The sequence below is a fragment of the Schistocerca nitens genome, chromosome 4 (genome assembly GCF_023898315.1).
Source record: "Schistocerca nitens isolate TAMUIC-IGC-003100 chromosome 4, iqSchNite1.1, whole genome shotgun sequence".
Taxonomy (NCBI): Eukaryota; Metazoa; Arthropoda; class Insecta; order Orthoptera; family Acrididae; genus Schistocerca; species Schistocerca nitens.
Window position 1 is genome coordinate 972,909,954 of NC_064617.1, and position 14,349 is coordinate 972,924,302.

Consider the following 14,349-nt stretch of genomic DNA (forward strand, 5'->3'; position numbering starts at 1 on the left):
AGCGTTCGACATTGGCCGAAACTGAGAATTGGCTCTGAGCACTATGGGACTCAACTGCTGAGGTCATTAGTCCCCTAGAACTTAGAACTAGTTAAACCTAACTAACCTAAGGACATCACAAACATCCATGCCCGAGGCAGGATTCGAACCTGCGACCGTAGCGGTCTTGCGGTTCCAGACTGCAGCGCCTTTAACCGCACGGCCACTTCGGCCGGCCGAAACTGAGAATTCATCCGGCGCGTTTTCGTACGCGTGGGAGACGTGACAATTGTGGAGAGAGGGGACTTCGCCTTCAGCCACCGAGCGGTACGGACTTGGCGTCTTGGCCATCGTCTCCGAAGGGAGGTATACGGTCTGTGTCGCAGCACTGCATCAACGCGTGTTCCGTGCACAGCTCTGCGGTTAGAGCTCTTTGTGTGCTCAGAAGCGAGATTTTCACCGACGCCTACCCACTTCCAACAACGTACCTAATATTCTTGATCTGGTAGTTATCCTTGCGAGGTGCCGAGTGTTTATCAACGCAGCTGCCGGTAATAGGGGCGCGTAATTGCAAATTGTTAATGTGCCATTCTCAGGAATGTGTGGGTGGACAAAGAAATTCACATTTTTTTTTTTGTAAATTTTGTCAGTTGTGGGGGGATATCAAACTAAAATGCCAGTATTACAGTCGAATTATCGACTTCATTGTAGCTAGCATTTACCTTGTCCCAGTAAGCTTTACATGTACTCTAGTCACTGCACAGCTTGCCCAGACGGGAGGTAAAGAAGGTTTTCGGTCTTCTACGTCAGCGACGGACAAATAAGCGTACTTGTCTACACGGTTAGCTGTAAAACGTCTCGCAGGCGTCTCCCTTTTTTTCCCAGCACGGCTGAGAATCTCCCGCGCGACTGCCTCTAATCTGGCAGAAACTCTCTCTTTTGTGAGGGAAGGCGAGGAGTGAGTTCTTTGTGGCCGGGAAACGGCCGGTGGAAAGCGCCGCGCCGCGCCGAGCATTTCGCAATGGGCGGTAAAAACGGCAGCGGCCGCCAGCGTCACCGCACAACACTGGATGCGGGGCTGGCGAGTTCCACCGCAGAGCCGGCCGCGGTTGCACAGCCTCCCAGCTGGCCAGCGCGGCTGCCTCTTTCATGCCATAACAGCATATCGGGAACCGCAGATAAGAAACGCTTCCCCTACATCTGCAGCCCGAGGACTGGTTTGATACAACACTTCATGCCAGTCTATCGTCTGCCAGCTTATTTACCTCTACATCTATATGGCTTCTTTGCAAATCACACCTAAGTGCCTGGCAGAGGGTTCATCGAACCACCTTCACGCTAATTCTTTGCCATTCCACTCTGGAACAGCGCGGGGGAAAAACGAACACACATGTCTTTCCGTGCGCGCTCTAATTTCCCTTATTACACTACTGGCCATTAAAATTGCTACACCACGAAGATGACGTGCTACAGACGTGAAATTTAACCGACACGAAGAAGATGCTGTGATATGCAAATGATTAGCTTTTCAGAGCATTGACACAAGGTTGGCGACACCTACAACGTGCTGACATGAGAAAAGTTTCCAACCGATTTCTCATACACAAACAGCAGTTGACCGGCGTTGCTTGGTGAAACGTTGTTGTGATGCCTCGTCTAAGGAGAAGAAATGCGTACCATCACGTTTCCGACTTTGATAAAGGTCGGATTGTAGCCTATCGCGATTGCTGTTACCGTGTCGCGACATTGCTACTCGCGTTGGTCGAGATCCAATGACTCTTAGCAGAGACGGTTCTCCCCGTGTGGGGCCGCAGTTGGATCATAATGCATCGGGAAAGATCGCAAAACTCGATACTTGTGTTAACCTCACGTTTTCACTCCAGATAGTTTGCCACAGGTCAGTGATAGCCAAGGCGTCGGTTTTTGGTCAGCTGCTATAGCCTGAAACGGACTGTTGCCGTACGTGCTTAGGCATACGACACTACTGCCCATTAAAATTGCTACACCAAGAAGAAATGCATTGGACAAATATATTATACTAGATATAATATACTAGAACTGACATGTGATTACATTTTCAAGCAATTTGGGTGCATAGATCCTGACAAATCAGCACCCAGAACAACCACCTCTGGCCGTAATAACGGCCTTGATACGCCTGGGCATTGAGTCAAAAAGAGCTTGGATGGCGTGTACAGGTACAGCTGCCCATGCAGCTTCAACACGATACCACAGTTCATCAAGAGTACTGACTGGCGTATTGTGACGAGCCACTTGCACGGCCAACGTATTCCAGACGTTTTCAATCGGTGAGAGATCTAGAGAATGTGCTGGCCAGGGCAGCAGTCGAACATTTTCTGTATCCAGAAAGGCCCGTACAGCACCTGCAACATGCGGTCGTGCATTATCCTGCTGAAATGTAGGGTTTCGCAGGGATCGAATGAAGGGTAGAGCCACGGATCGTAACACATCTGAAATGTAACGTCCACTGTTCAAAGTGCCGTCAATGCCAACAAGAGGTGATCGAGACGTGTAACCAATGGCACCACATACCATCACGCCAGGTGATACGCCAGTATGGCGATGACGAATACGCGCTTCCAATGTGCGTTCACCGCGATGTCGCCAAACACGGATGCGACCATCATGATGCTGTAAACAGAACCTGGATTCATCCGAAAAAATGGCGTTTTGCCATTCGTGCACACAGGTTCGTCGTCGAGTACACCATCGCAGGCGCTCCTGTCTGTGATGTAGCGTCAAGGATAACCGCAGCCGTGGTCTCCGAGTTGATAGTCCATGCTGCTGAAAACGTCGTCGAACTGTTCGTGCAGGTGGTTGTTGTCTTGCAAACGTCCCCATCAGTTGACTCAGGGATCGAGACGTGGCTGCACGATCCGTTACAGCCATGCGGATAAGATGCCTGTCGTCTCGACTGATAGTGATACGAGGCCGTTGGGATCCACCACGGCGTTCCGTATTACCCTCCTGAACCCACAAATTCCATATTCTGCTATGAGTCATTGGATCGCGACGAACGCGAGCAACAATGTCCCGATACGATAAACCGCAATCGCGATAGGCTACAATCCGACCTGTATCAAAGTCGGAAATGTGATGGTACGTGTTTCTCCTCCTTACATGAGGCATCACAACAACGTTTTACCAGGCAACGCCGGTCCACTGCTGTTTGTGTATGAGAAATCGGTTGGAAACTTTGCTCATGTGAGCACGTTGTAGGTGTCGCCACCGGCGCCAACCTTGTGTGAATGCTCTGAAAAGCTAATCATTTGCATATCACAGCATCTTCTTCCCGTCGGTTAAATTTCGCGTCTGTTGCACGTCATCTTCGTGGTGTAGCAGTTTTAATGTCCATCAGTGTATTAAGCTTTGCACTTATTAATACAGTTGTTGGATGTCCTGCTGAAGGATACTGTACCAAATTCTGTCCAATTTGCGCGTCATATCGTCGAAATCCCAAGATGATTCGAGGGCGCCCGCATCTCGTGGTCGTGCGGTAGCGTTCTCGCTTCCCACGCCCGGGTTCCCGGGTTCGATTCCCGGCGGGGTCAGGGATTTTCTCTGCCTCGTGATGGCTGGGTGTTGTGTGCTGTCCTTAGGTTAGTTAGGTTTAAGTAGTTCTAAGTTCTAGGGGACTTATGACCACAGCAGTTGAGTCCCATAGTGCTCAGAGCCATTTGAACCATTTTTTTGATTCGAGGGCATTGCCCATAATACTCTACACGTTCTCAGCTGGGGCGAGATCCGGCGACATTGCTGGCCAAGGTAGCGTTTGGCAAGCACGGAGACACGCAATATAAATTCTCGCCGTGTGCGGGCGGGCATTACCTTGATGAAGTGTAACCCAGGACGGGTTACCACGAAGGGCAACAAAACGGGACGTATAATGTCAACGTACCGCAGTGTTGTAAGGATGCCAGCGGACGACAACCAAAGGGGACCTGCCATTGAATGAATTTCCACGCGAGACTATCACTCCTGGTTGTGGGGCTGTATGGTTGTCAGGTTGGACGTCTCCAGACAAGTGTCCTCTGGTCATTGGGGCTCAGTTCGAAGCGGGACTCATCACTGGAGACAGTTCTACTTCAGTGAATGAGATTACTGGCCGAATATGCCCGATACCACTATAAACGGGCTTGTTGGTGTACAGAGGTTACTGGCATTCGGCACAAGGGGCGCCGTGATCTCAGCTCCGCTTCTGTGAGTCGCCTATTAATGGTCCTTGTGGTCAATGAAGCACCAGCTGCTCATCGGATCGATGATGATGATGAATGCAGAGCTCTGAGTGCCTCTGTGACGATTGCTCGGGCCTCAGGTTCTGTCGCCTCTCTGGGCCGACCGCTTCCTTCTTGACGCTGTGTTCGGCCACGGTTCAGTCATTACTGCCAACACCGTAGAATAGTGGCATCGCTTCTATTCAAATGTCGAGCGATTCGCCGATTACCTTAACCGGCTTCTTTCAGCCCAATGACACGTCCTGTCTCAAATGTAGATATCTGTGCATAGCCGGCCGTGGTGGCCAAGCGGTTAAAGGCGCTACAGTATGGAACCGCGTGACCGCTAGGGTCGCAGGTTCGAATCCTGCCTCGGGCATGGATGTGTTTGGTGTCCTTGGGTTAGTTAGGTTTAAGTAGTTCTAAGTTCTAGGGGACTGATGACCACAGATGTTAAGTCTCATAGTGCTCAGAGCCATTTGAACCATTTTTTTATCTGTGCATATTGTTCAGGCACTTATCTGCGAGGCATAGCTACTGTCCAACTGAGTACAAGGAATGAAATTCTTAAAGACTTCATGCCCTGGTATCGACAAGTCCCAGGATTTATTTTCCTTACCAGCTGCGTGGTGAAACTGAGCTGGAGTATCACACTTTCACCCATCGGCCGCCAAAGTTTACAGTTTTACATTTTCCGTCGGTACCTGCCAGGATATCAGTTCGTGACCAGTTTGTGTAACTTCTTCGTGGTGCATCCTTTTTTTTTTGTCTTAGTGTATGTAACAGGTATGTAGAAGTGCTATTCAAATTCACACATTGGGACTTCAGTTTCAGAGTTAAGTCTGTTTCTTGTCATCGCTGAGAACAGTCTGTAACCACGTTCAACGCCGCTGGCCTGCTGGGAGAGACAGCCGGAGTCTCCTGGTATGGGGTCAAATGATTCAAGTGGCTCTAAGCACGAAGGGACTTAACATCTGACAAGGGAACCTCCCCATCGCACCCCCCTCAGATTTAGTTATACGTTGGCACAGTGGATAGGCCTTGAAAAACTGAACACAGATCAATCGAGAAAACAGGAAGAAGTTGTGTGGAACCGTGAAAAAAATTAGTAAAATATACAACCTGACTAGTCCATGCGCAAGATAGGCAACATCAAGGACGATTTGAGCTCCGGAGCGCCGTGGTCCCGTGGTTAGCGTGAGTAGTTACAGAACGAGAGGTCCTTGGTTCGAGTCTTCCCTCAACTGAATATTTTACTTTCATTTTCGCAAAGTTATGATCTGTCCGTTCGTTCATTGACGTCTCTGTTCACTGCAATAAGTTTAGTGTCTGTGTTTTGCGACCGCACCGCAAAACCGTGCGATTAGTAGACGAAAGGACGTGCCTTTCCAATGGGAACCAAAAACATTTGATCGCAAGGTCATAGGTCAACCGATTCCTCCACGGGAAAACACGTCTGATATTTTCTATACGATACTGGTGACGGCATGCGCGTCACATGACACGAATATGTTGTCGACCCACCTAACTTGTACGCGTGGCGAATGGGTAAAAAGATTCTTCTACCTTGCTCGATTTAGGTTTTCTTGTGGATGTGATAATCATTCCCAAAAAAGTGATGAAAACATAAGAGTTTTGTCACATAAACTGAAAATAAAAAATTAAAATTTTCACTTGAGGGAAGAATTGAACTAAGGACCTCTCGTTCCACAGCTGCTCACGCTAACCACGGGACCACTGCGCTCGTGAGCTCACATTGTCCTTGATGTTGCCTATCTTGCACATGGACTACTCAGTTTGTATATTTTGCTTATTTTTTCATAGTTCCATACAACTTCTTCCTGTTTTCTCGATTGATCTGTGTTCAGTTTTTCAAGGCCTATCCACTGTGCCAACGTATAACGAAATCTGAGGGGGGTGCGATGGGGAGGTTCCCTTGTGAGGTCATCAGACCCCAAGACTTAGAGCTGCTTAAACCTAAGTAACCTACGGACATCACACACATGCATGCCCGAGGCAGGATTCGAACCTGCAACCGTAGCGGCAGCGCGGTTCCGGACTGAAGCACCTAGAACCGCTCGGTCACAGCGGCCGGCGGTACGGGATCACCTCAGTTCTTGTGAGGCCAAATGAGGAGCTGCTTCAGTAAAGCAGCAGCGGCGTTATCAAGATCCATCTACTGGCAAAAACGTCTGGACTAATTGCTGACGTGGTGATCACACGTGTCACTATCATACATCCTCGTACTGGCCTGTAAGCAGCATCGGCCACCAACCCACGAGTGGTGCTTACGTCTTACGTGTCTAGACAAACTATTTTGCCAACGGCCTCGCCGCAGTGGCAACACCGGTTCCCGTCAGATCATCGACGTTAAGCGCTGCCGGGCTGGGCTAGCACTTGGATGGGTGACCATCCGGTCTGCTGAGCGCTGTTGGCAAGCGGGCTGCTCTCAGCCCCTGTGAGGCAAACGGAGGAGCTACTTGACTGAGAAGCAGAGGCACCGGTCTCGTAAACTGACGTACGGCCGGGAGAGCGGTGTGCTTACCACATGCTCCTCTGAATCCGCTTCCACTGTCGTCTGTGGGCAGAGGCCGACACGACGGCCGGTCGGTACCTTTGGGCCTTCATGGCCTGTTCCGACGGAGTTTAGTTTTTCTAGTTAAATGACTTTAATAAGAACGTTCTAATGAATTCATCGAAAAGAGAGGGTTGGGTTGTTTGGGGGAGGAGACCAGACAGCGAGGTCATCGGTCTCATCGGATTAGGGAAGGACGGGGAAGGAAGTCGGCCGTGGCCTTTCAGAGGAACCATCCCGGCTTTTGCCTGGAGCGATTTAGGGAAATCACGGAAAACCTAAATCACGATGGCCGGACGCGGGATTGAACCGTTGTCCTTCCGAATGCGAGTCCAGTGTGCTAGCCACTGCGCCACCTCGCTCGGTCGAAAAGAGACTTTTTAACCTTTTGCAAATTCATATTTGACGTCATGTCTAATTAATTAATAGTATTCAAGTTTAGCGCATAAGCCGTACGATAGTAGCCAATCAGAGCGTAGTATGCTTCGTAGTTCCCACGTCAGCTGAAAGCAGGAAGTTACTGGCCTTAAGTATCGTATCGAAACGTACACTAAGCAGTTTTACGTTGGTCGCAAACACAGATCAATACTTCTGTGTGACGTCAGCTGCCTGCCAGAGTGTGCACGAAGCTCTGTATGACTATACAGTGGTCAGGGCTGCAAGAGCCAGAAGTGCTCTGTTGTGACGGGTTGTCGGGTGGACGCCCTCGCGGCCTCTTGCCCGGCTGGCGTCACTTGTTTGGCGTGTCGTGCTGCCGTGCGGCGGATGACGACCGAGCGCCGGCAGTGTGTCACGGGCTGCCGCTACCGAAATAGCGGCGTGCGGCGAGCCAGCTGTACAGGGGCGCCCACAGCCAGTCGGTCACGTCCACATCCGGCAGGCGAACAGCCATGGCGTGGAGGTCCGACGAGGTCTCCTGGAACAGACTGCAAGTAAGTTGGCTTTCCCTCTGCAGTAGGGCCGATGGTAACGGAACGGAGCGTCAGCAGGACGTCACACCGAGTGGTGAAAGAGCGGTTATGAAATATCATCCGTAATACAATAAATCTGAATGTTGTTGTTGTTATTGTTGTAGATGTTGTGGCCTTCAGTCCGAATACTGGTTAGATGCAGCTTTCCACGTCACTATACCTGCAGCCAAATGCTGGGCTGGCTCCTGTGAAAGGACACGACCGATTTCCTTCCCCATCTTTGACACATTTCGAGCTTGCGCTCCGTCTCTAATTACCTCTATGTCGATGGGACGTTAAACCCAATCTTCTACATCTATATCCATACTCCGCTATCCACCTGACGGTGTGTGGTGGAGGGTACCTTGAGTACCTCTATCGGTTCTCCCTTCTATTCCAGTCCCGTATTGTTCTTGGAAAGAAGGATTGTCGGTATGCCTCTGTGTGGGCTCTAATCTCTCTGATTTTATCCTCACGGTCTCTTCGCGAGATACACGAAGGAGGGAGCAATATACTGCTTAACTCCTCGGTGAAGGTACGTTCTCGAAACTTCAACAAAAGCCCGTATCGAGCTACTGAGCGTCTCTCCTGCAGAGTCTTCCACTGGAGTTTATCTATCATCTCCGTAACGCTTTCGCGATTACCAAATGATCCTGTAACGAAGCGCGCTGCTCTCCGTTGGATCTTCTCTATCTCTTCTATCAACCCTATCTGGTAAAGATCCCACACTGCTGAGCAGTATTCAAGCAGTGGGCCAACAAGTGTACTGTAACCTACTTCCTTTGTTTTCGGATTTCATTTTCTTAGGATTCTTCCAATGAATCTCAGTCTGGCATGTGCTTTACCGACGATAAAAAAAGAAGTAGTTAAACCTAACTAACCTAAGGACATCACACACATCCGTGCCCGAGGCAGGATTCGAACCTGCGACCGTCGCGGTCTCGCGGTTCCAGACTGCAGCGCCTAGAACCGCACGGCCACTTCGGCCGGCTGACGATCAACTTTATATGATCATTCCATTTTAAATCACTCCTAATGCCTACCCCAGATAATTTTTTGGAAATAACTGCTTCCAGTTGTTCACCTGCTATATTGTAGCCCATTACACTTGTCTACATTGAGATTCAATTGCCATCCCCTGCACCATGCGGCAATTCGCTGCAGATCCTCCTGCATTTCAGTATAATTTTCCATTGATATAACCTCTCTATATACCACAGCATCATGCGCAAAAAGCCTCAGTGAACTTCCGATGTTATCCACAAGGTCATTTATGTATATTGTGAATAGCAACGGTCCTACGACACTCCCCTGCGGCACACCTGAAATCGCTCTTACTTCGGGAGACTTTTCTCCATTGAGAATGACATGCTGCCTTCTGTTATCTAGGAACTCTTCAATCCAATCACACAATTGGTCTGATAGTCCATATGCTCTTACTTTGTCCATTAAACGACTGTGGGGAACTGTATCGAACGCCTTGCGGAAGTCAAGAAACACGGCATCTACCTGGGAACCCGTGTCTATGGCTCTCTGAGTCTCGTGGACGAATAGCGCGAGCTGGGTTCCACACGATCGTCTTTTTCGAAACCTATGCTGATTCCTACGGTGTAGATTTCTAGTCTCCAGAAAAGTCATTTTACTCAAACATAATACGTGTTTCAAAATTCTACAACTGATCGACGTTAGAGATATAGATCTATAGTTCTGCGCATCTGTTCGACGTCCCTTCTTGAAAACGGGGATGACCTGTGCCCTTTTCCAATCGTTTGGAACGCTACGCTCTTCTAGACACCTACAGTACACCGCTGCAAGAAGGGGGGCAAGTTCCTTCGCGTACTCTGTGTCAAAATCGAACTGGTATCCCATCAGGTCCAGCGGCCTTTCCTCTTTTTCTTCTTTCCTTCTTCCATTTTCTTCATCTCCGAATAACTCCTGGGACATACAGCCATTCAAACCTGCTTACTGTATTTGTGCCTAGCTCTCAGTGTACAATATTTACCCCGTACACTTCCCTCCATTACCAAACTAACGATTTCTTCGTGCCTCAGGATGTTCCCCAACAATCGATTCCTTTTCTAGGCAAGTTGTGCCATCAATTTTCTTTTCCTCAGTTCGATTCAGTAGCTCATTAGTCTAGTCTTCAGCATTCTTCAGTAGCACCACATTTCAGAAGCCTCTATTCTCTTCTTGTATGTTTGGTATCAAAATTAAGGAACTACATCGCGCAACATAATTAAAGGATCACTTTTTTCGAAACCCCATAACTCCAACCGTTACGGAACGAAAGTCTGAAGGTGCGCACTACCTCCCACTCTAACGGTGTAAAGGTTAGGTTGGCTAAGAATTGGCATCAATTATCAGAATTATCAGAATAGTATTCAGTATATAAGTCTGTATATATAAGTCTGTATATATAAGTCAGTATATAAGTCCTTATATTCACAGAAAAACAGCCAAATTATCGTGAAGATTTGCAGAGTGTCATCGAGACAAAGTGAACTGTACGTCAAAGGCTAAGGAGACGCGAAAGTATTAAATACTGCTGTAACGCGAATGAGCGCCGCAAGAAGAGGTGAACTTCCGATGTACCGTTCCCCCACTGACGATGGCGTCGCAAGTTTCTTCCTGAGATACCTTCACGTTGACGACCCGTTCCATTCTGCTGTAGAGCTGTGTGAATACCGCGATTTGTAATGCTGTGTGGAATGTTTTGAGGTCATTCCGTTCCATCAAGTGTGAATCGACCTCTAAACGGCGTCGATTCCAAACGTCAAATATTGATGGATAGCGGACTGGCCTGTGTAAAGGGCTTCCGGCGCTGTGTTAGGGAGTGTGATATGCGTGACGGGGCGACGGTAGGGCAGCTTACTGGCTGACAGATTACGAGAGATGTTCTCATCGCCACTCGTGACTCGTCTTTCACCTTACATGCTTCGTGTTGTATACATGAAGGGTAGTCAACGAAGATTTAATTATCTCTTCTAAAAAAATCCAGCCGCGACATGGTACTTGACGGTTGAGTCGGTCCTTCTACATATTCACCTTCCAATGTGACACATTTTTTCCCAGCGATGGACCTTGGTGGTAGTATTTTACGCTCTGGCTGCTGAGGAAACGTTCCAGTTCCAAAATAATTTCGTCGCCATTTTCGAAATACCTGCCTCCCAAAGGTCTCTTCGTCTGAGGAAATAGGTATAAGTCTCTAGGAGCATGTCAGGAGAAAACGGGGATGTCAGGCAAAATTTGATAGCCCAAAGAAGCAGCGTGTGTGTGTGTGTGTGTGTGTGTGTGTGTGTGTGTGTGTGTGTGTGTTTGTTTGTTGGCAGGGAGAGAGAGAGAGCAGTGGGAGTATGTGAGCAGTCGCTGAACCCAGCGACCGGCAACCTTCGTCATGTTCGAAATGTCGTGAAGGAAGTTCGATCGACGGCTGAGTTTCACTTTCCCAGCTATCGCCTCGATTGTGAAGTGCCGGTATTCCAGCACCAGGGCACCCACATCTATTGCGATTCGTGATTCTTCGCGTACAGGTGGTCTGTTACGCCATTCAGACGTATTTGATCTCGGCGCAAGCACCTGCACTACCCACCCCTTGAGTCGGGAGGGTGTTGTTACAAATATCTAACCGACTATCCAGCTTTACATTTTCCGCGTTCTCCTAAATTACTTAAGGCAAACGCTCACAATATATATAAATGACCTAGTAGATAGTGTCGGGAGTTCCATGCGGCTTTTCGCGGATGATGCTGTAGTATACAGAGAAGTTGCAGCATTAGAAAATTGTAGCGAAATGCAGGAAGATCAGCAGCGGATAGGCACTTGGTGCAGGGAGTGGCAACTAACCCTTAACATAGACAAATGCAACGTATTGCGAATACATAGAAAGAAGGATCCTTTATTGTATGATTATATGATAGCGGAACAAACACTGGTAGCAGTTACTTCTGTAAAATATCTGGGAGTATGCGTGCGGAACGATTTGAAGTGGAATGATCATATAAAATTAATTGTTGGTAAGGCGGGTACCAGTTTGAGATTCATTGGGAGAGTCCTTAGAAAATGTAGTCCTTCAACAAAGGAGGTGGCTTACAAAACACTCGTTCGACCTATACTTGAGTATTGCTCATCAGTGTGGGATCCGTACCAGGTCGGGTTGACGGAGGAGATAGAGAAAATCCAAAGAAGAGCGGCGCGCTTTGTCACAGGGTTATTTGGTAAGCGTGATAGCGTTACGGAGATGTTTAGCAAACTCAAGTGGCAGACTCTGCAAGAGAGGCGCTCTGCATCGCGGTGTAGCTTGCTGTCCAGGTTTCGAGAGAGTGCGTTTCTGGATGAGGTATGGAATATATTGCTTCCCCCTACTTATACCTCCCGAGGAAATCACGAATGTAAAATTAGAGAGATTCGAGCGCGCACGGAGGCTTTCCGGCAGTTGTTCTTCCCGCGAACCATACGCGACTGGAACCGGAAAGGGAGGTAATGACAGTGGTACGTAAAGTGCCCTCCGCCATACACCGTTGGGTGGCTTGCGGAGTATAAATGTAGATGTAGATGGTTCCACTACGAGTACACGGCCAACTATCTTTGTTAGTCTTCCCCAATCTGAGCTTCTCTTCACTCTCTAACGATTAGTCGTCGACGGGAAACTGAAGACCAATCTTCCATGTTTCTAAACAGCGAACAGCTGTTCTCTTGTATTCTCGAGCTCCTTTAAGAGATACAACTTGTATTGAGAGCAGCAGGTTGATACACCAACGAGCCTCCCTGACTCAGGTTTCCGTTGATTTATTTCAGCCATCTGAGACGAAATATTAAACGAGGATTATGTAATTTCCCTGTCTCTGTTGAACTGCGCAAGTGCTCAGTTTCCTACAACCTCAATCACAGAAAGACGTGAAACTGTAAAATTCTTTCAGTTTAGGAATCTACTTTCTTGCCGGTAAGTTACCGCCGTAGAATTCACCTGTTTCTATTCTCGGTACAGAATGACACTGTGTACCGACCAGGTGCTCTAGCAGTTTGCAGCTCTTGTCTACAATTTGTTATTTACAAGTAGGAATGAGTATTCTCAGTAGTGAACCATTGGAGCCGACTTTTAATTCGATGAGTTATTTTATACAAATTTCGACACGGGAAACCACCGTAAGAGGGGGATGGTTATCAGTCGAAACGTTGCTCGTTGTGTTCTGAGGCATTCCCTATGCCGAAATGCTTTCTTTGAGAGCCAGCATTAACAGATTGGGTGGATTTCCCTGCGTTAGGCACTGTTGTCTTCTAAAGATTCCCTAAGTACCCATTCTTATTTGAGCTCTCTGGCTGTACTTAGTATCAGGGGACCGTATGACGCTCATCATCAGAGTCATTTGCCGTTACACATATGCTGCTAGAAAAAAGCGTCTCTATACTTCCCCATGAACCATGGTGTTTACGAACTAAATTTGGTTCTTAAAGAACTCTCCCTCCCCCCCCCCCATGAACCTCGTTTTTATGAACAAAATTTAGGTTTTTATAAACTCAGCCTTCTGTGAAATACAATGTTACTTTTTTAGGAGGGTTGCCCGGAAAGTAATGCGCCGCATTTTTTTCTTCAACAATTCTTTATTGAAGTAATGAGAGTTATACAAACGAAAGAAAGATGTTTTATCCACACACCCTATTTTTCCACGTAATCTCGATCCTGTTGTATGGCCTTTCTCCAGCGCGAAACAAGGGCGTGTATGCCCTGTCGGTACCAATCTTTGTCCTGGTGGCGTAGCCAGTGCTTCACTGTGAGAATCACTTCCTCATCGTCCTCAAAATGTCTTTAATGGCCCAAACCAGTGGAAGTCCGAAAGAGCTAGGTCAGGTGTGTCAGGTGTGACAGCCGTGGACGGTCTCCCCAACCGCTGCAAATCGTGGAGCTCCGCCCAACCGCCTTCTCATGACCTCACCCTCCGTGACCAGCTACTAACTGTACTTCTGTCGACAGCAGATGCTATATAGACTTTGAACAAGCGTTTGTGAATATTCCTCACACTTTCTTTCTCTGCTGTGAGAAATTCAATGACGGCAAATTAATTTTAAAAAAAATTTAAATTAGTGTAAATTATTTCAGTTCATGGTCCACTCAAAAAAGGTTATTCACATGTTATTTCTTTTATTTCTTTAAAAATTGTCTTATTTTTAAAAAAGTATGTTCGCCATTAATACGCATGGTGAAAAAATAACATCTTAGTACATGTGCACAATTCTTACAGATAGAGGGCAGTTTTTACTTTTACCAATCAGGTTTCTGCAGACTGTGATGTAACGTTTTAACAGATTAAAAATTACTTTAGTTATGACAGGGTTATTTGGTAACCGTGATAGCGTTACGGAGATGTTTAATACACTCAAGTGGCAGACTCTGCAAGAGAGGCGCTCTGCATCGCGGTGTAGCTTGCTCGCCAGGTTTCGAGAGGGTGCGTTTCTGGATGAGGTATCGAATATATTGCTTCCCCCTACTTATACCTCCGGAGGAGATCACGAATGTAAAATTAGAGAGATTCGAGCGCGCACGGAGGCTTTCAGACAGTCGTTCTTCCCGCGAACCATACGCGACTGGAACAGGAAAGGGAGGTAATGACAGTGG

General features: G+C 47.8%; 1 protein-coding gene across 2 annotated transcripts in view; it reads left to right on the forward strand.

Annotated features, from left to right (window-relative positions):
- The window catches only part of LOC126253664 (CD151 antigen-like), a 681,749-nt gene that overhangs the window by 525,446 nt on the left and 141,954 nt on the right, over window positions 1–14,349 (forward strand). Inside the window, exon 1 of one of the 2 annotated variants that reach the window (XM_049955183.1) lies at window positions 7,572–7,721. The exons of the other annotated variant lie outside the window; for it this stretch is intronic. Within the exon in view, the coding sequence (XP_049811140.1) occupies window positions 7,680–7,721 (42 nt within the window). The 5' untranslated portion in view covers window positions 7,572–7,679. Of the gene's footprint in view, window positions 1–7,571; window positions 7,722–14,349 lie in introns of those variants that run through there. 2 annotated transcript variants of the gene reach the window in all.